This window comes from Heterodontus francisci, chromosome 18 (genome assembly GCF_036365525.1).
Source record: "Heterodontus francisci isolate sHetFra1 chromosome 18, sHetFra1.hap1, whole genome shotgun sequence".
Classification (NCBI taxonomy): Eukaryota; Metazoa; Chordata; class Chondrichthyes; order Heterodontiformes; family Heterodontidae; genus Heterodontus; species Heterodontus francisci.
Window position 1 is genome coordinate 36,594,457 of NC_090388.1, and position 22,624 is coordinate 36,617,080.

The 22,624-nt window shown below is 43.4% G+C and overlaps 1 protein-coding gene across 1 annotated transcript in view; it reads right to left on the bottom strand.

Annotated features, from left to right (window-relative positions):
• LOC137379556 (F-actin-capping protein subunit alpha-2) overlaps nt 1-22,624 on the bottom strand; it is a 56,096-nt gene that overhangs the window by 9,719 nt on the left and 23,753 nt on the right. The window contains exons 3-7 of the mRNA XM_068050533.1: nt 18,493-18,544; nt 17,588-17,651; nt 9,946-10,152; nt 3,876-3,955; nt 578-656 (exon numbers count right to left, since the gene is read on the bottom strand). Of these exons, the coding sequence (XP_067906634.1) occupies nt 578-656; nt 3,876-3,955; nt 9,946-10,152; nt 17,588-17,651; nt 18,493-18,544 (482 nt within the window). The remainder of the gene's footprint in view (nt 1-577; nt 657-3,875; nt 3,956-9,945; nt 10,153-17,587; nt 17,652-18,492; nt 18,545-22,624) is intronic.

Sequence of the window (22,624 nt, forward strand, 5' to 3'; positions counted from 1 at the left end):
AGCCTCCAGCATATTCATCAGGTGGACGATAGGCACATTTTGCCCAATTGATTAACAGGCGCACGAGAAAATTATACTAAAGGGGCGGGCGTATAAAATGCACACTCCAGTAACAGTTAATCCTGTAGTGATAAACAGCTTTAAAAAAAATGCTGGATGAGTATCTACAATTGATAGTAAATGTAGATTCAGATAATGGAATGTGGTAAAGAACAATGGTCTGGAGCCTCAAAGACTATGGAAATGTCACCTAGGAAGAAAAACTGGCCTAGAATGTAAGATTAGAGAAATATACTAAATTTTTGTTTCAACGGATACAGCTCAGACAGGAGGAAGGAGTTTAGCATAGCCTTTTTCCAGATCTCAGCTAGCTTTAAGAAAACTGGTAGAGCCCATGATAGAACAGATTGTACATGGTCTGGGGAAGGGACAGATTTAGAGAGCCATGTAGCCTTTTTGATTTGCGCTTTATTTCTTAACATTGAGAGAATCAGCAGGAGAAAACAAGATTTTTAAATATTCTTTGGATGGGATTGGTTAAGGATTGAGATTCACAGCCATCTTAGTTATTACAAACCTGAATCTTCAAAATGCCTTCCACCTGAGTTGAAGAAGAAGTGATAGTAAACTTCCACTCTGATCTCCAACGTCCATTCCTTTATTCAATTAACAGAAAATGAAAATGGTGTTCAAACAAAAGTGTTACATACATGCAATGTCATTACAATTGGTATTTCTCTTGCAAATAAATAAGGTAGCTTAGATCCTATTTTGATAAAGTCAGCTTGATTTAATTTGTTTTAAAAAATACATTTGAGTGTAACATTGACCACTTGGGTTCCATTAGAGAAGTTTAGCTTACTGGATAATGAATATTAAAAATCCCTTGAGTTATTGCAAAAGATTGTAGGTCCAATGTAACTAAGTCGGGATGAAAATGTGACAGTATAGAAATGCACATATAAGTGCATTGACAACATATAAATCAATACATCAATGGCCCAATTAGGCAAGATGATGAAGCATCTAAACAGTAAGCCTCTCGTTTAAAGTCAATAATGTAAAGCACACTAATATTGTTAAATTGAAAATATTGTAAACTTAAACGTGAAACAAAAAATTGTTTAATTGAACTGGGAATTTTATATACTACTTCACTCGACCTTGATTTTTCTTCATAAACCAATATTTTTCATTTTGTCTACCATAATGCAAGTTCTCAAAACATTTACTCGCCTATCCAACAGATAGCTCAGACCTAAAGGCAGGGGAGGTCCCAACCTCAATTCCCAATCTGTAACATGTTTGTTGATCTTAGTTTGGGAGAAGGTAGAGTGCTATAATTAGCCTCAGCGCCCCTGGGTTAAAATTAAAGATCAGTCATTCCTAATAAATGTAATTGTTAACCAGCTGGAAAAGTCTGGCATGCGGACATCAGGCAAGGGCAGGTTGGGCTTGGTGCAATGTTGCACACAGTCCAAGAATTCCAACACCCGCTACCATGGATACAGATGAACAGTGGCTCATTTAGAGAGGCACCAAAGAATGACCGGGGGAGGTAGGACACAGATTTGGCAAGAACTGAAAATAATGTTGGAGGAATGTCAGATATAACTGAGCTAGGATGGTATGGAATCAGAATACATTGATTTCTATATAAAAGTTAATGACAGTTACATTTAGCATAATCACAAGGCTCTCGAATAGTGTACAACAGGGTTTTGCTTAAGTACCTGTTCCACCCCTATATAAATAATTATATGTATAAATAAAAAACATTTGTTGTTTATACATAGGGTAACATAAGACATAACATTTCAATGTTTCAGCCCCAGCTAAATGGATCTTTCATACAGTGTAATTCAAACTAATGTTTGAAGAACATCTCTGATTTACTTTTAAATCAACTGTCAGCATCAAGCACTACAGGTCTACTACATATTAGCAGAGTAAAGCTGCTGTATGCAGAAAACAATGTGTTTAAATCTAGCATCAGGTGCCCTACTGCCCATTGCACCACTTTGGTGCACCAGCTACCTTTGCAGTCAGACTTGCAAATGGTACCAAATTATAATGTAAATCTTGCTATATGGGAATTGAGTTAAAATTGCAGAGACTTAATTTGGCTTAGGATTCATATAACCATAAGCAAATTTTATTTTGTTTGCAGTCTTGTATCTGAACCCAGGCAAATATTAAAACTGTCTCAACATACTTTACGACAAATGTTTCTATCTTTCATTACAAGACCAACTTTTCCTTGGAAAAAGTTTGAAAAGAATGTTAAGTATTAACATCCTACAATACTCTGAATTCATACTGCCTCTAGCTATACTGAACAAAACCAGAAAGGAATATTTGATACATCATTAAAAGCTTCTAAAAAATTAATGAAATATAATTTATAGCACAATCTGAATACAATTTGCCCTTGGGTTGTCAGATCAGCAAATAAATTCTATGGATCCTAAACAAACACTATTTGCTATGCAGTCCTTTCAAATAACCCCCTTATTTCTGCCTTATGTCTTCCCACTCACGTAGATTTCAAGAGATCCCATGGTACTCTTTTGAAGAGAGGGTGCTCTCCCCAGTATCCTGGTCAATATTTATCCCTCAACCAACACCTAAAAAGACAGATTATGTTGTCTTTATCATATTGCTGTTGGTGGAATTTTGCTGTGTACAAACTGACTACCATGTTTCTTACATTACAACTGATTATATATCAAAAAAATTAGTCATTGGCTGTAAGGTCTGGCACATCCTAAGGTCATTAAAGGAGTTTTATAATCTCTCTCAATACTTTCATAGGATTGGAGTGTCACTGGCAAGGCCAGCATTTATTACCCATCCCAAATTGCCCTTGACAAGGTGGTAGCCATCTTCATGAACATTGTGGTGTCAGTATACCCACAGTGCTCCTAAGGAAGGGGTCCTAGGATTTTGACCCAGCAGCGAAGGAATAGTGATAAATTTCTTCCTATGCACCTGCTGCCCTTGTTCCTTTAGGTAGGAGGTGTCATGGGTTTGAAAGGTGCTGTTGAAGGAGGCTTGCCGAGTTGTTGCAGTGAATCCTGTCGATGATGCACACTGCTGTCATTGTGGGTCAATGTTGCAGGGAGTGAATATTTAAAGTGGTGGTTGGTGTGCTGATCAAGTGTGCCGCTTTGTCCTGGATGGTGTTGAGCTTCAAGTGTTGTTTGAGCTGCACTCAGCCAGGCAGTTGGGGAGCATTGACTTGTGCCTGTAGATGGTGGACAGGCTTTGGGGAGTCAGTGGGGAAGTTACTCGCTGCAGAGTTCCCAGATTCTGATCTGCTCTTGTAGCCACAGTACTCATATTGCTAGATCAGTTAGGTTTGCGGCCAACAGTAACCCCCCCCCCCGCAGGATGCTGATGTTGGGGACACAGCAATGGTTACGTCATTGATCATCAAGGGGAAGAGACTAGACTCTTCCTTGTTGGAGATGGTTATTGCACTTGTGTGCCGGAATGCTACTTGCTATTTATCAGCCCAAGCCTGAAACGTCATCCAGGTCTTGCTGGACTAGGGATGAACTGCTTTGGTATCTGAGGAGTTGTGAATGGCTGAATATTGCACAATCAGCGAACATCCCTATTTCTGACCTTATGATGGACGGAAAATCAATACAAACATTCCCCCTGCCCACCCCAGCCATCCTCCTTTTGGTTCGCTTTGTGCTTTATATGCCTCAAATCAGACAGCGGGGCAGTTATGTCGACACCTTCGACAATGTCATTTGTGACAGATTGCCACAAATACCCCCCCACCCAGTTTTAACAATGCTGGCGACTTTTCCTCCTCAGGGATTTTATTTGAAAAATACTTCAGTAAGAAAAGCTCAACATACCAGAAATTTTTGGGTTGAAACTGATGGCTCTCAATGCATACTATGATGGTTTGATGTCCGTCAATGGTTTTCCCATATACCTGGAAAGAGATTACAGAATTTAATAAACTTAGGATGTTTTAAATAGAATGTGAATACTGGAAGAAGCAAATGTTTTACTAAAAGCAAAATCAGAGGCTTCCCTGATGATTTAGTGAGTTTCTAGATCAAGTGTTTAATCCAAATCTACTGGGGTATCAGGAATAAATTTTCAAGTTCTGGTGATAAAAACATAATTGGATGCCCCCCAAGCAAGCCATCCTTTAATGACATGGAAAGCAGCAGCAGCAAAACATCCCCAGAAGGAATGAGATTCACTCACAAATTAAGTGCTGGTGACTTCAGATTAAAAGGACTTCAATATGCCAGAGTTCCAGGTATCTGAGGAGATGATGTATTTTATCCTGGTGGCATAAACTCTATTAGGTTTCTACCACACAAGGCAAAATCCCTGAAGAGTAGAAATTCTGTCTACTTCTAAAACCAATGCAGGGACAATCGAGAGACTTCGCTGCTGCCCTACATATTCCAGAAGCCTCTCAAGCTGGCCACCAAATAAGCCTTTAACATATAACCACCTTAGAAAGGTAGTTGGGACAAGACCTGAGGGAAAGAGGAATGGTGAGGAAGGAAACAAACTGAAATGGTGGTCTTCCAAGTATACTTTGCCAGACAGTAACAGAATGTGAGCCAGTACCAACAACAACTGACATTAGTTGTCTGATGCTGGTGGCTGGACCAACAAGCTGAATTTGACTGATTCAGATGCAATGGCCTTTATCAAATGGTGAGAAAAAGCAGAGGAATGCAGAATCAGTTTGGGTGGAACTTAAAAAAAAAAGCAAGCAAAAAACATTGGTGGGAGTTGTTTGTAGGCCACCAAAACAGCAGTGGTAATGTAAATCGCAGTATAAATCAGGAAATTAGAGGTGCATGTAACAAGGGTAATACAGTAATCATGGGGAATTTTAATCTGTAGACTTGATAAAGCTAATTAGTACTAATGTTGTGGAGGATGAATTCTTGGAATGGATTGAGATGGCTTTCTAGAGCAGTACATTGAGGAACCAACTAGGGAACAGGATATTTTAGATCTAGTATTGTGCAATGAAAAAGGGCTAATTAATAATCTTGTTGTAGAGGAGCCTTTAGGAAAGAGTGGCCAGAATATGATAGAATTTTACATTAAATTTGAAAGTGATGTAGTTCAATCAGAAACTAGGGTCATAAATCTAAGCAAAGGAAATTGAAAGCATGAAGTGTAAATTGGCTATAGTGGATTGGGAAACGACGTTAAAAGGTACGACAGTAGACAGGCAATGGCTAACATTTAAAGAACTAATACATAGTTTACAACAAAAATACATTCCTTTAATGCACAAAAACACTGCAAGGGAAGTGTTCCAACCATGGTTAACAAAAGAAATCAAGGATTGGATTAGAGCAAAGGAAGAGGCATAGAAAGTTGCCAAAAAAAGTGGTAAGCCTGAGGATTGGGAGCGTTTTAGAATTCTGCAAAGGAAGACAAAGAAAAAGAATAAGGGCAAATAGAATGAGAATAAACTAGTGAGAAACAAACGGATTGTAAAACATTCTATAGGTATGTAAAAAGGAAAAAAGGTGAGCAAAAACAAATGTGGGTCCATTACAAGCGGAGTCAGGAAAATTTATAATGGGAATAAGGAAATGGCAGAGAAGCTAAACAAATACTTAGTGTCTGTCTTCACGGAGGAAGGTATTAAAAACTTCCCAGAAATAATAGAGAACCAAGGGACTAATATAAACTAGGACCTGCAAGATATTAGCAAAAAAAACTAGAGAAATTAATGGGACTTAAAGTAGATAAATCCCCTGGACTTGATGATCTACATCCCAGAGTGTTGAAAGAGGTCGCTGTAGAGATAGTAGATGCATTGGTGGTCATCTTTTGAAATTCTATAGACTTTGGAATAATAGCAGATTGGAAGGTGGCAAATGTAACCCCATATTTAAGAAAGGAGGGAGAGCAAAACAGGGAACTGCAGACCTGTTAGTCTATCAGTTGTAGGGAAATTGCTAGAATCTATAATAAAGGATGATATTGATGATATCTCTCTTGTACCTCGTAGGTTGCAAGTTGCAGTTCATTACCATCCACTGCGTTAAAAAAAAGTTCCTCCTCACATCCCTTGCCCAAAATCTTAAATCTCTACCCCCTAGCCCTTGTACAGTCAGCTAATGGGAGCAGTTTTTCCTTGTCTAACTTATCGAAGCCTGTCTTAATCTTGTACTCCATCAAATCTCCAACCCCACCCCACCAATCCCCTTTGCTCTAAAGAGAAGAAGCCCATTTTCTCCAACCTAACCTTGCAGCTAAAATCCCTCATCCCTGGAGCCATTCTGGTAAATCTCCTCTGCACCGTCTCAATGACCCACACATCCTTTCTAAAGTGTGACGACCAGAACTGGGTGCAATACTCTAGTTGTGGCCTAACCAGAGTTTTGTACAGGTTCAGCACAACTTCCCTGTTTTTGTACTCACTACCTCTATATATGAAGCCCAAAATCCCACATGCTTTACTACCTACTCTCTATATGTACCGCAACCTTCAAATATCTATGTACATGAACCCCCAGGTCCCTCTGTCCTGTACACTCTTTAGAACTAATGACTCGATGACAATGTCTTTAGATTGTAATAACTATTAGCATTAGGAATGGTCATCTGCCACCCAGTTGACCTTAATATATTGTAGTCATTTGAATACTTGAATCCAGACACCTTTGTTTAAAAAAAATTCAATGTAAGCTACAACAAATTTATATAGCGACTTTCATGTAATAAAACATCCCAAGGTGCTTCAAAGCAGCATTTTAAAACAAAACATGACACCGAGCCAGATATTTTAGGTCAGATGACCAAAAGCTTGGTCATAGAGGTAGGTGCTAAGCAGTGTCTTAAAGTAGGAAAGCGAGGTAGAGAGATGAAGAGGCATAGGGAGAGTATGCCAGAGCCTAGGGCCTCAGCAGCTGAAAGCACAGCCAACATTGGTGAAGAGATTAAAATTGACGATGGTCAAGAGGCCAGGATTAGAGGAGTGCAGATATGAGGGTTGTGGGGCAGAAAGGGATTAGAGAGATAAGGAAAGGAGGAATTTGAAAACAAGGATGAGAATTTTAAAATTGAGATGTTGCTTGACTGGGAGCCAATGTAGGTCAGCGAGCACAGGGATGATGGGTGAACGGGACTTGGTGCGAGTTAGGACATGGACAGCATTATTTTTGATGACCTCAAGTTTACAGAGAGTAGAATGTGGGAGACCAGTTTTGAGTGAGAACTAAGAAAATGTAACAGCATGATTAAAAACTGTAATAAAGGAGCAACCAAGTTCTTCATAGAGATTAAAAAAGATCAGCCAAGGGGAAGAACATCTTTATATGGTATGTGGTAGGATAGTGACATGGGCACTGATGAGGAGCCACCATGTTGAATTGTGCCTTTCATATTGTCATGGAATGAGGTGATGATACTTAGTAGCTTTGGTGGACATCCGATCTTTTCTAGTTGTCTGAAGAGACCACGTCTGCTGACGAGGTCAAAGGCTTTGGTGAGATCAATGAAAGCAATGTAGAGGGGCATCTGTTGTTCACGGCATTTCTCCTGTATCTGACGAAGGGAGAACAGCATGTCAATGGTCGATCTCTCTGCACGAAAGCCACACTGTGCCTCAGGGTAGACTCGCTCGGCCAGCTTCTGGAGCCTGTTCAGAGCGACTCGAGCAAAGACTTTCCCAACTATGCTGAGCAGGGAGATTCCACGGTAGTTGCTGCAGTCACCGCGGTCACCTTTGTTTTTATAGAGGGTGATGATATTGGCATCGCGCATGTCCTGGGGTACTGCTCCCTCGTCCCAGCACAGGCATAGCAGTTCATGTAGTGCTGAGAGTATAGCAGGTTTGGCACTCTTGAATATTTCAGGGGTAATGCTGTCCTTCCCAGGGTCTTTTCCGCTGGCTAGAGAATCAATGGCATCACTGAGTTCCAATTTGGTTGACTATGTCCAGCTCATCCATGACTGGTAGAGGCTGGGCTGCATTGAGGGCAGTCTCAGTGACAGCATTCTCCCTGGAGTACAGTTCTAGGTAGTGCTCAACCCAGCGGTCCATCTGTTTGCGTTGGTCAGTGATTATGTCCCCCGATTTAGATTTGAGGGGGGCGATCTTCTTGATGGTTGGCCCAAGAGCTCTCTTCATGCCATCATACATTCCTCTGATGTTTCCGGTGTCTGAGGCCAGCTGAATATGACTGCATAGGTGTTGCCAGTAGTCGTTTGCGCAACGCCTCGCTGTTCTTTGTGCAGTACTTCTGGCTGCTTTAAGTGCTGCGGATGTTAAATCGCTGGGGACTTTCTTGTAGTTCAACAGTGCAATGCGCTTAGCGGCTATGACAGGTTCCAGCTCTTCATTATGAGATTGAAACCAGTCTGCATTTCTCTTCGCACTTTTGCCGCATTTCACCTCATTCCATGACAATATGAAAGGCACAATTCAACATGGTGGCTCCTCATCAGAGCCCTTTCCTATCCTGAGTGGTGTGAAACAGGGCTGTGTTCTCACACCCACACTTTGTGGGATTTTCTTCTCCCTGCTGCTTTCACATGCGTTCAAATCCTCTGAAGAAGGAATTTTCCTCCACACAAGATCAGGGGGCAGGTTGTTCAACCTTGCCCGTCTAAGAGCGAAGTCCAAAGTACGGAAAGTCCTCATCAGAGAACTCCTCTTTGCTGACGATGCTGCTTTAACATATCACACTGAAGAGTGCCTGCAGAGTCTCATCGACAGGTTTGCGGCTGCCTGCAATGAATTTGGCCTAACCATCAGCCTCAAGAAAACTAACATCATGGGGCAGGACGTCAGAAATGCTCCATCCATCAATATTGGCGATCACGCTCTGGAAGTGGTTCAAGAGTTCACCTACCTAGGCTCAACTATCACCAGTAACCTGTCTCTAGATGCAGAAATCAACAAGCGCATGGGTAAGGCTTCCACTGCTATGTCCAGACTGGCCAAGAGAGTGTGGGAAAATGGCGCACTGACACGGAACACAAAAGTCCGAGTGTATCAGGCCTGTGTCCTCAGTACCTTGCTCTACGGCAGCGAGGCCTGGACAACGTATGCCAGCCAAGAGCGACGTCTCAATTCATTCCATCTTCGCTGCCTTCGGAGAATACTTGGCATCAGGTGGCAGGACTATATCTCCAACACAGAAGTCCTTGAAGCGGCCAACACCCCCAGCTTATACACACTACTGAGTCAGCGGCGCTTGAGATGGCTTGGCCATGTGAGCCGCATGGAAGATGGCAGGATCCCCAAAGACACATTGTACAGCGAGCTCGCCACTGGTATCAGACCCACCGGCCGTCCATGTCTCCGCTATAAAGACGTCTGCAAACGCGACATGAAATCGTGTGACATTGATCACAAGTCGTGGGAGTCAGTTGCCAGCGTTCGCCAGAGCTGGCGGGCAGCCATAAAGACAGGGCTAAATTGTGGCGAGTCGAAGAGACTTAGTAGTTGGCAGGAAAAAAGACAGAGGCGCAAGGGGAGAGCCAACTGTGCAACAGCCCCGACAAACAAATTTCTCTGCAGCACCTGTGGAAGAGCCTGTCACTCCAGAATTGGCCTTTATAGCCACTCCAGGCGCTGCTTCACAAACCACTGACCACCTCCAGGCGCGTATCCATTGTCTCTCGAGATAAGGAGGCCCAAAAGAAAAGAAGTGACATGGGCATTACCCTGGAATGAAGACAGCTGTGTGGATGAAGCACATGCAAAGTAAACCATCACAAGATGGTTAATTTGTTGATATGCTGTGACATAAAACAGGTGAGATAAACATTAGCAAATGGATACCTAGTAACTGCACTGTAGAAAATCACACTAACTGAATGTTCCAGATGGATAAGTTTTAAGATATTAGAAGTACAAAGGAATATCTGTCATACACATGAATAAATTTACTGGCCACTACCAATTCAGAATGAAATACTTACAGTGCAGACACCATTTGCATAATGTTCTTTTACATATGCTCTCATAGCATTATCCACAGCACTTCTCCAAGATTCCAAAGCATTCTCAACATCATGGGGTTTAGGATCGCTTGCTTCTTTTCGTAAATGGTCAAATTTAAATGAAATCTTGTTCCTGGGATCCAAAAATCTACCGTTGCCAAGGTCGCCATGCTCTGTTATTAAGACCTGTAATATAGGATCACCAAACAGCACTTGTTAAAAACAGAGAAAAATTAAAAGCATCTTATTTTTCAATTGCATGTAAAATGGATTTTCATTGTGGAAATCATATCCATCAGCAAGATCTTGCATTATCAAAACTCAGTGAATAAGCCAAAGTTATTCTAATCCATTTCATTACCACTTATGATACTATCACTTTGAAAATATTTGCAACATACGTATAAATTGCATAACTGACACCTAGGCCAGACTTTTATGCTGCCCCAGTGGGTCGGATGGTGGCGTGTGGGCGGCGTAAAATTGAGTGGCAGGTTCTGGGAGGCCTAACCGCCCCGATTCCGCCTCCGACCAAGTTTACGGAGGTCCGGCGGGGGGTGAGAAATGGCCCGCCCACCCGAGGCCAATCAAGATCTTTAAGTGGCCACTTAACAGCCCTCGCCCACCTGCACAGTTATTTTACTTGTGGCAAGCGGGTGTGCCGGGGACGTGAAAGGTCGCCCAGCTATAGCTGCCGGCCTTTCCATACTCCGGGGGGGGGAAAAAAAGAGGGCCTGGCAATTGGGCACAGGATGCCCGATTTAGGGTCACCCCCGCCTCCTAACCCAACCTCCTCCCCCCCAACCACCCTAGCCTCACCAGGGCACGACCGAGTCCCCTGGTGAGGCAACCCAAACTTACCTTCAGTCCCGGTTCCTTGGTATCCTCCTTGGTCTGCAGTCTCAGCAGTGGCCACCGCTTCCGGTGGCGCTGCTGAGACCAAGAGCTGCCAGCCCGCTGATGGGCCAGCAGCTCACTGAGGCGGGACCTTCTCCCTCAAGTGGGTGGAAGTCCCGCCTCGGGCCATTTAAAGCCTGAGGATCCGTAAAATACGGGACGGATCCCCAGGCTGGGCGGAAGCGGGATCGGCATCGACATTTACGTCGGAGTTTGGCTCCTGCCCGCCCACTGTAAAATTCCAGCCCAAGTGCCATAAAGTCTTTAAAATTAGGTTTACTATATACCAACATAATAGTAGGCCATTCGACCCCTCGAGCCTGCTTTTGAGAAGATTGTGGCTGATCTGAATGTGGCCTCAACTCCACTTTCCTGTCTGCCCTCCATAACACTTGACTCCCTTGTTTTTCAAAATTCTATCCAACTCAGTCTTGAATAAATTCAATGACCCAGCCTCGACTGCTCTTTGAGGGAAAAAATTCCACAGGCTAACGACCCTCAGGAGAAAAAAAACTTCTCATCTGTCTTAAATGGGAGATCCCTTATTTTTGTGTGCCCCCCAGTTCTAGTATCGCCCACAAGTTTCAACATCCTTCCAGCATCCACCCTGCCAAGTCCCCTCAGGATCTTATGTTTCAATAAGATCACCTCTCATTCTCCTAAATTCTAATGGGTATTGGCCCAATCTGTTCAACCTCTCCTCAAGATAGCCCCTTCATCCTAGGAATCAGTCGAATGAAACTTCTCTGAACTGCTTCTAATGGAATTTTATCCTTACTTTTTAAAAAAAAATTTGTTCATGGGATACGGGCATCGCTGGCTAGGGCAGCATATAATGCCCATCTTAATTGCCCTCGAGAAGGTGATGGTGAGCTACCTTCTTGAACTGCTCCAGTCCTTGGGGTGTCGGTACACCGACAGTGCTGTTAGGGAGTTCTAGGATTTTGAACCAGCGACTGTGAAGGAACGGCGATACAGTTCCAAGTCAGGATGGTATGCGACTTGGAGGGGAACTTCCAGGTAGTGGCATCCCCATGCATCTGCTGCCTTTGTCCTTTTAGGTGGTAGCGGTCGCTGGTTTGGAAGGTGCTGTCTAAGGAGCCTTGGTGAGTTGCTACTGTGCATCTTATAGATGGTACACACCGATGCCACTGTGCTTCTGTGGTGGAGGGAATGAATGTTTGTCGATGGGGTGCCAATCAAGCGGCTACTTTGTCCTGGATGGCGGTGAGCTTCAAGAGTGTTGTTGGAGCTGCACCCATCCAGGCAAATGGAGAACATTCCATCACAGTCTGGACTTGTACCTTGTAGATGGACAGGTTTTGGGGAGTCAGGTGGTGAGTTACTCGCAGCAGGATACCTGGCCTCTGACCTGCTCTTGTAGCCACGGTATGTATACGGCTACTCCTGTTCAGTTTCTGGTCAATGGTAGTCCCCAGGATGTTGATAGTGGGTGGATTCAGCAATTGTAATGCCATTGAATGTCAAGGGGAGATGGTTAGATTCTCTCTTGTTTGAGATGGTCATTGCTTTGCCATGCTTGGCATGAATGTTACTTGCCACTTATCAGCCCAAGCCTGGATATTGTCCAGGTCTTGCTGCACACAGACTGCTTCAGTTTCTGAGGAGTCGCAAATGGTGCTGAACATTCTGTAATCATCAGCGAATCTCCCCACTTTTGACCTTATGCTGGAGGGTAGGTCATTGATGAAGCAGCTGAAGATGGCTGGGACTAGGGTACTACCCTGAGGAATTCCTACAGTGATGCCCTGGAGCGGAGATGATTGACCTCCAACAACCACAATCATCTTCCTTTGCACTAGGTAGGACTCCAACTGTGGAAAGTTCTCCCCGTTTCCCAACGATTCGAGTTTTGTTAGGGCTCCTTGATGCCATACATGGTCAAATGCTGTCCTGATGTCAAGGGCAGTTACGTTCAACTCACCTTGAGTTCAGCCCTTTTATGCATGTTTGAACCAAGGCTGTAATGAGGTCTGGAGCCGAGTGGCCCTGGCGAAACCCAAACTGAGCGACACTGAGCAGGTTATTGATAAGCAAGTGCCACTTTATTTATTTGTATTTCGAGAAACAGCACTGAAACAGGCCCTTCGGCCCACCGAGTCTGTGCCAACCAACAACCACCAATTTATACTAACTCTACAGTAATCCCATATTCCCTACCACCTACCTACACTAGGGGCAATTTACAATGGCCAATTTACTTATCACCTGCAAGTCTTTGGCAGTGGGAGGAAACCAGAGCACCCGGCGAAAACCCACGCGGTCACAGGGAGAACTTGCAAACTCCGCACAGGCAGTACCCAGAATTGAACCCGGATCCCTGGAGCTGAGAGGCTGCGGTGCTAACCACTGCGCCGCCCTTGATAGCACTGTTGACGACACCTTCCATCACTTTACTGATGATCGAGAGTAGACTGATGGGGCGGTAACTGGCGAGGTTGGATTTGTCCTGGGCAATTTTCCACATTGCCGGGTAGATGCCAGTGTTGTAGCTGCACTGGAGCAGCTTGGCTCGGGGCGTGGTAAGCTCTGGAGTACACGTCTTCAGTACTATTGCCGGAATATTGTCAGGGCCTATAGCCTTTATCGTATCCAGTGCCTTCAGTCATTTCTTGATATCATGCGGAGTGAATCGAATTGACTGAATCTGTGATGCTGGGAACATCAGGAGGCAGAGATGGATCATCCACTCGGCACTTCTGGCTTAAGATCATTGCAAATGCTTCAGCCTTATCTTTTGCACTCATTTGAGGATGGGGATATTAGTGGAGCTTCCTCCTCCTGTTAGTTGTTTAATTATCCACCAGCATTCACAACTGGATGTGGCAGGACTGCACAGTTTAGATCTGATCCTTTGGTTGTTGGATCGCTTAGCTCTGTCTATTGCATGCTGTTTGGCATGTAAGTCGTCCCAGGTTATAGCTTCACCAAATTGACACCTCATTTTGAGGTACGCCTGGTGCTGCTCCTGGCATGCCCTCCTGCTTCGAACGAGGGCTGATCCCCCAGCTTGATGGTAATGGCAGACTGGGGGATATGCCATGCCATGAGATTACAGATTCTGGCCGAGTACAATTCTGCTGCTGCTAATGGCCCATAGCGCCTCATGGATGCCCAGTTTTGCATTGTGTTTGCATCTGTTCTGAATCTATCCCATTTAGCACGGCGGTAGTGCCACACAACATGATGGAGGGTATGATCAATGGGAAGACGGGTCTTCGTCTCCACAAAGACTGTGCAGTGGTCACTCCTACCGATACTGTTACGGACAGATGCATCTGCAACAGGCAGATTGGTGAGGACAAGATCTAGTAATGGGATTAGAATAGTTAGGTGCTTGATGGCCGGCACAGACACGGTGGGCCGAAGGACCTGTTTCTGTGCTGTATAACTCTATGACTCCAAGTGTGTTTTTCCCTCACCACCTGCTGCAGACCCAGTCTAGCAGCTATGTCCTTTAGGACGCAGCCAGCTTGGTCAGTAATGGTGCCACCAAGCCACTCTTGGTGATGGACATTGAAGTCCCCCACCCAGACTACATTCTGCACCTTTGCCACTCTCAGCGCTTCCTCCTAGTGGTGTACAACATGGAGGAGTACTGATTCATCAGCTGAGTGGAGGCGGAAGGTGGCATTCAGCAGGAGGTTTCCTTACCCATGTTTGATCTGATGCCATGACACCTCATGGGGTCTGGAGCCCATGGGCAACTTCCTCCTGACTGTATACCAATGTGCCGCCAACTCTGTTTGGTCTATCCTGCCAGTGGGACTGGACATACCATGGGATAGTGATGTCTGGGACATTGTCTGTACGGTATGATTCCGTGAGTATGACTAAGTCAGGCTGCTGCTTGACTAGTCTGTGGGACAGCTCTCCCAACTCTGGCACAAGCCCCCAGATGGTAGTTAGGAGGACTTTGCAGGGTCAACAGGGCTGGGTTTGCCGCTGTTTCCGGTGCCTCAGTTGATGTCGGGTGGTCCGTCCAGTCCCGTATACAGTACTCCAGATGTGGTCTCACTAAGGCCTTGTAAAGCTGTCGCAAAATTTCCCTACTTTTATATTCTATTCCCCTTGCAATAAACAACATTCCATTTGCCTTCCTAATCACTTGCTGCACCTGCGTACTAACTTTTTGTGATTCACGTACCAGGACACCCAGATCCCTCAGTACTGTCGAGTTCTCCGGTCTCGCGATTTAAATAATATTCTGCCTTTCTATTCTTCGTGCCAAAGTGGACAAACTCACATTTTCCCACATTATACTCCATCTGCCCAATTTTTGCCCACTTAACCTATCCATATCCCTTTGTAGACTATGTCCTCTTGACAACTTACCTATCTTTGTCATTAGCAAATTTAGTTACCATACATTTGGTCCCCTCGCCCAAGTCATTGATACAGATTCTAAATAGTTGAGGCCCCAGCACTGATCCCTCTGGCACTCCACTAGTCACATCCTGCCAACCCGAAAATGACCCCATTTATCCCTACTCTTTTCTTCCTGTTGGCTAACCAATCCTAGATCCATGCTAACATGTTACCCCCGACACCATGAACTCTTATTTTGTGTAATAACCTTTGATGTGGCACCTTTTGTAAATCCAAGTACACCACATCTACAGATTTCCCTTTATCTACCTTGCTTCTTACTTCCTCAATGAGCTCTAATAAATTAGTCAAACACCATTTCCCTTTCACAAAGCCATGTTGTTTCTGCCTGGTCCCATTACAATTTTCTAAATGTCCTGCTATAGCCTCCTTAATAATGGATTCTAGCATTTCCCTATGACAGATGTTATGTCAACTGGCCTATAGTTTCCTGCTTTCTATCTCATGCCTTTCTTGAATAGAGGTGTTACATTAGTTATTTTCCAATCCACTGGGACCTTTGCAGAATCGAAGGAATTTTGGAAGATCACAACTAATGGTTCTACTATCTCTGCAGCCACTTCTTTTGAGACCCTAGGATGCAGTCCATCAGGTTCAGGGGACTTGTCAGCCTTTAGCTCTATTAGTTTTCCCAGTACCTTTGCCCTGGTGATTGTTTTAAGTTTTTCCCTCCCTTTTACCTCTTGTTTTTCAAGAATCTTTGGGATTTTTGTTGGTGTCTTTGACAGTGAAGACCGACAAACACCGGTTCAACACTTCGCCATTTCCTCGTTACCCATTAATTCCCCAGACACACGCTCTAGAGGACCAACAGTCACTTGAGTTACTCTTTTCTTTTTTAAATACTTGTAGAAACTTTTTATATTTCTAGCTAGATTTCTCACATACTCTAATTTCTCCCTTGTTTTAAAGGACATTCTTTGCTGGTTTTTAATATCTGTCCAATGTTCTGATCTACCACTAATCTTTGCACAATTGTACACTTTTTCTTTCAACTTGATACCATCTTTAACTTCCTTAGTTAGCCATGGATGGTGCATCCTTCTCCTAAAGTCTCTCACTGGAATTTATCTTTGCTGAGATAGGAAACATCTCCTTAAATGTCTGCCGCTGCTTCTCTGTGGTCCTACCTTTTAACCTATTTTCCCAGTTCACTTTAGCCAACTCATTTCTCAAATTTTAAATAAAGGCAATTACAAGGGTATGATATAGTCTTAGACCCACACTTCTCATCCTCAAACTGAATGTGAAATTCTATCATGTTATGATCAGTGTTGCCTAGAGGCTCCTTTAATATGAGGTCATTAATTAATCCATTAATGCATTGCGCATTACCAGGTCTAGAGTGCCTGCTCCCTGGTTAGCACTAGAACGTACTACTCTAAGAAATTGTCCCGAATACACTATGAACGCATCTTCCAGCCAACCTTTGCCAATCTGCTTTGTTCAAAGTATATGTAGATTGAAATCACCCATGATTATTGCAGCACTTTACTTACAAGCCCCCATTATTCCTTCCTGTCTACTCTACCCTACAATGTAGCTACTGTTAGGGGACCTATAAACTACCCCAAGTGACTTTGTTCCTTTGCTATTTCTTACCTTAAATAAAAATTGGCCATTTTGTCTGCTAGGAAACAGTTACCAAATTTGGCAATCAAAATAATTTAAGTTAGCACCACTGTGATCAGAAAAGAATTAATTTATTTAAGATTTAACCATTCCACTTTTCATTGTTTAAAATAAAGGGCAACTGAATAGGTAACAATGTTTTTAAACAGCTATGCCATCCACTTCCAAAACAGCATGCAGCCGCTTAATTATCCTCTTCATAGGAATACAAAATCAACAGGCTCCTACAGGAATCGTCTTTATCACCACAAAAATGATCAATAAGTTGGCTACTTAGCCTAGAAACTGTATAAATGAAAAGATTCTACCCTCACTGTTGATTCTGTCATTTATGAAAATTCACAAGAAATAATCAAAATAAATATCCTATTGAAATACTTAACTGGTTAATCCAATTAAATCAGGAGCTTACTATCTTGAAACTGCAGACTCTCAAACACAGCTTAAAAAAGGCCAATGACCGTAACTCTAATTCTGTTGCCAATACAGACAGCTGAGTTTACTCAGCCGTAGATCTCCTCTTCTTCCCTCCCCACAAGACAGAAGTTGGAATACTTGCTTTGGAAAGTACAGCACACAGATATGCAATATTATCAATTAACATGTGTAATATTACCACTTACTCATGCCAATTTAATATATCAGCAGTTGCAAGACAACATGCACTGAAATTACTCCATACCTGATCATCATACCCATCAATTTTTGCTGGAGTAAACTGGTCCACGTTATACTGTGCAAAGGCACTGAAATTAGAATAAAATCAATATTAGATTACAAGCTGCAGAAAGGCTACAATTCCCAAGTATAGCATGCGTTGCTAAAATAGTCAGTTCTCCAATTAATCACATTTTAAAAAGCTCGATTGATATAAAACTTAAAGATAAAAGCAATCTAGAGCATTTAATAAATTATTGTAACATTAAGAATTGAATTTTTCATCTTTAGAAAACTACAATGGCCATCTGCATTACACAGTGGTGAAATACTTTCAGGCAGGGACAGGATCAAGCTGGGCTGAGACACCCTTTATAATGAATTGTCTGTTGACAATCAGAATCAGTCAATGCCCTCTACAGTGCAGTATCCAGCCCAGCAACAAGGCAATGCCTTGAGGAGACCAAAGTGCTGAGAAAGTTATGTTATTCATATTTCTCCTGGCTTTTATGTACACTCCAAACAGAACTCCTGTCACGTGTACTTTGTTTTTTTTTTTAAGAACTCCACAGTATCGAATAGGGCAGTGACTGATCCTGTTACCAGGACCTAGTTTCACAGAGAATTTACTGCAGTGTCATATGGTCCCGAAAATCTTTCTGGACCTTTATGTACTTCCTAGGCGATTGGCCAAAAGCCAGCTAAGGCTTGTAAGCAAGTCATTTAACCAACTAGTCTCATTGTAGAGAACTGAAAAAGGAAAAAAACTGGTGCAGAGGAGAATGGAACCAGCACTGAAAAAGAGAATTTCCCCATATTTGAAAAGGTAGTGTCTATGCCATTCGTTTTTAATTTATCACATTTTCAACATTTTTGTGTCACTTTTTTGTGATTATGGCAAATTATTTGAACAGTTAAGTCACTACTTACTGCGCTGTACCTTCCCTGAGAAGATTGTCCTCATTGAGCAGCAACCGCACATCTGGTGGAAAGTTTAACAGAACAGTGCTGAGTCAATTAGAGGTGGAAACAAAAATCAAATCAGGTACCATAGAGGATTTACACTGTGACTACATATAGTGCAGTAACTAAACCTTCAAATCACCACTGTGCAATTTTTTGTTGTTCATGGGAAGTGAGTATCGTAGTAAGGTCAGCATTTGTTGCTCAGCCCGAATTGCAAGAGTGAGCCACCTTGAACCACTGCAGTTCATGTGGTGGAGATACACTCAGTACTGTCAGGAAGGTTTTTCCAAGATTTTGACCCAGCAACAGGGAAAGAATGGTGACATATTTCCAAGTCAGGATGTTGTGTGGCTTGGAGGTAGTGCTCCATGCATCAGCTGCTTTGCCCTTCTAGGCGGTAGAGGTCACAGATTTGGAAAGTGCTGTCAAAGGAGACTTGGCGAGTTACTGCAGTGCATCTTGTTGATGGTACACACTGCTGCCACTGTACCAGTGGTGGAAGAAGTGAACATTTAAGGTGCTGGATGGGACGTTGACAAGTGCTTTGCCCTCGATGGTGTCGAGCTTCTTCAATGTTGTTGGAGCTGTACTCATCCAGGCAAGTGGAGAGTATCTCATCACACCTGTGATTTGTGCCTTGTTGATGGTGGACAGGCTCTGAGGAGTCAGGAGGGAGCTACCCGCTGCAGAATTCCCAGTCCCTGATTTGCTCTTGCAGCTACAGTATTTATATGGCTGGTCCAGTTAAGTTTCTGGTTAATGGTAATCTCCAGGATGTTGATGGTGGGGGATTCAGCAATGCTGATGCCATTAAATGTTATGGGTATCTGGTAAGATTCACTCTTGTTGGACATGGTCATTGCCTGGCACTTGTGCGGCGCAAAACTTTTGCTACTCATCAGCCCAAGCCTGAATGTCGGCCAAGTCTTGCTGCATGCAGGCATGGACTACTTGAGTATTTGAGGAGTTGAGCATGGTACTAAATACTGTGCCAGTAGCAAATATCCCCACTTCTGACCTTATGATGGAGGGAAGGTCACTAATAAAGCAGCTGAATATGTTTGGGCCTTGGACACTAGGAACTCCTGCAGCGATCTCTGGGGCTGGTATAATTGGGGGGTTGGGGGCAGGGGTGCAGCTGGCTAGCTCTGGAGCACAAGTCTTCAGGACTACAGCCAGGATATTGGCAGGGCCCATAACCTTTGCTGTGTCCAGTGTCTTCAGTTGTTTCTTGATATCACATGGAGTGAATCGAATTGGCTGAAGACTGGCAGCTGTGATGCTGGGGACCTCAGGAGGAGACAGAGATGGATTACTCACTCAGCACTTATGGTTGAGGATGGTTGCAAATGTTTCAGCCTTGTCTTTTGCATTGAGGATGGGGATGTTTTTGGACTCTCCATCTCCAGTTAGTAGTTTAATTGCCCACCACCATCCATAACTGGATGTGGCAGGACTGCAGAGCTTTGACCTGATGTGTTGGTTGTGGGATTGCTTAGCTGTCTGTTGCATGCTGCTTCCACTGTCGAGCATACATGCAGTCCTGTGTTGTAGCTTCACCAGATTGGCACTTCAATTTTTGGGTATCCCTGAGCACTTCCTGCCATGCTCTCCTGCACGCCTCAATGAACCAGGCTTGGTCCCTGGCTGATGGTAATGATAGTGAAGGATATGCCAGGCCATAAGGTTACACATAATGGCTAAACACAATTCTGCTGCTGATCACCCACAGCGCCTCAGAGATGCCCAGTTTTGAGCTGCTAGATCTGTCTCATCTATCCCATTCAGCACGATGACAGTGCCACAGTACACGATGGAGGGTATCCTCAGTGTGAAGACAGGGCTTTGTCTCCACAAGTACTGTGCGATGGTCACTCCTATCAATACTGTCATGAACAGATGCACCTGCAATAGGCAGATTTATGAGGGCAAGGTCAAGTAGGTCTTTCTCTTGTTGGTTCTTCTACCACCTGCCACAAGCCCGGTCTAGCGAATATGCCCTTCAGGACTCAGCCAACAGTGGTGTTAGTGGGGCATTTTTAGAGATGGACGTTGAAGTCCCCCAAGAATACATTCTGTGCCCTTGCTACCCTCAGTGCTTCTTCCAAGTGGTGTTCAACATGGAGAAGTACTGATTCATTAGCTGAGGGAGAGCAGTAGGTGCTAGTCAGCAGGAGGCTTCGTTGCCCATATTTGACTTGATGCCATGAGATTTCATGGGATCTAGCGTCATAAGTTGAGGACTCACAGGGCCACCCTCTCCCAAATGTATATCACTGTGCCCCACCTCTGGTGGGTTTGTTCTGCCGGTACACAGGACACACCCAGGGATGGTGATGGAGGGGTCCGGCATATTGACTGTAAGGCATGATTCAGAGAGCATGACTACGCCAGGCTGTTGCTCGACTTGTCTATGGGAGGGCTCTCCCAATTTAGGCACCAACATCTGGGGACTTATGAAGAGGACTTGGCATTGCTGACTGGGTAGGATGTGCCTTGGTCCATGCCAGGTGGTCTGTTTGGTTTTATTCTTCAACTTTTCTGTAGTGGTTTGGCACAACTGAATGACTTGCTAGGCCATTTCAGAGGGCACCAGTCTGCTGTGGGTCTGGAGTCACCTGTAGACCAGACCAGGTAAGGGCAAAAGATTTCCTTCACTGAAGAACATTAGTGAACCAGATGGGTTTTTACGAAAATCCTATAGTTTCATTATTATTGAAACTAACTTTTTATTCCAGATTAATCGAATTTAAATTCAACTATCTGCCATGGTGCGATTTGAACTCATGTCTCTGGAGCATCAGTCTGGGCCTCTGGATAACTAGCCCAGTAACATTACCACTATGCTACCTTATCCATATGATACATATTAAAAAAATAAAAGAAATATTTCATCATGTTCTAACTACAGTTCCCAGATGAATTCCAGAAAAATAAATCTGAAAACAGTATCTTACAAAAAGAACAAGTACTTTACACGGTCAACATGCCCATCTGGTACTTGCAATGAGAATATCCCCATTAGAATAACGTGGGGGTAGGAACACAAGAATCACAACCTCTTCTTTCCGCGTGCTCCTCCCAACTACCATGGGCAGAAATACAACATGGGAGGTGGGGAGGTTTGAAGAAAAAAAAGACAGCAATATGTACAAGAAAACTCAAATAGCAACATATTTTGGGGAGGAAGAGGAAAATACATACACAAATTTTCTTAGCTATCCAAGAGAAGGCCAATGCAGTAACTGTACATACTCAGTGGAGGGGAACTCTACCAACCAACGACATGTCTGTGCAAATTTGGCACTGAGTTTACTCTGGTTACATACAAAGTAGTCAAAGATCTCAAATCTCATTCTCTAGCTTTTAGTCTCCATACTTCAACATTCATTCCCTTTTAACTGCTGGAGGTACCCAATAAGCTTTGTACAATGACCCGTAAAAGCTTGAACATGCTCAATTTTTAGAGTTTTCAGATACAATCACTATATGTGGCTGACTGGGGATCCAGATGTGGATAATTGATTTCTGATTAATTAGAAGTAATGGACATCATTGTTGGATATGTGATTTCAGTAATTTATTCACCTTTTATGCATTTATTGGTAAACTGGTAAGACAGTGTGCGGGTTTTTAAAAAAAATGGTTGCATGCTTTACATCCTTGGTTACTAAATAATGTTGTGGTTCTGTTGTTGGACTAGTAATCCAGAAGCTTTGACTAATAACCCAAACAATGAATTCAAATCCCAACATGGAGTAAGAGAATTTTAATTGAGTTTTTAAAAATCTGGAAATATAAACCTGGTAACAGCAAAAGTGACAATGATATCGTCAAGAATTCAACTTGTTCATGAACGTCCTTTAGGGAAAAGGAATCTGCTGCCAATAAACATTCTGGCCTATACGTGACCCCAATCCCACACTAACGTAGTTGACTCTTAACTGCTCTGAAAAGGCCAAACAAGCCATTTCAGTTGTCAGTAATTTATGGCACAGAAGGCCAGTCGGCCCATCAAGCCTGTGTCTGCTCTCACGGAGTTATCCAGTCAGTCCCACTCCCCTGTTCGACCCCCATAGTCCTACAAGTTTATTTC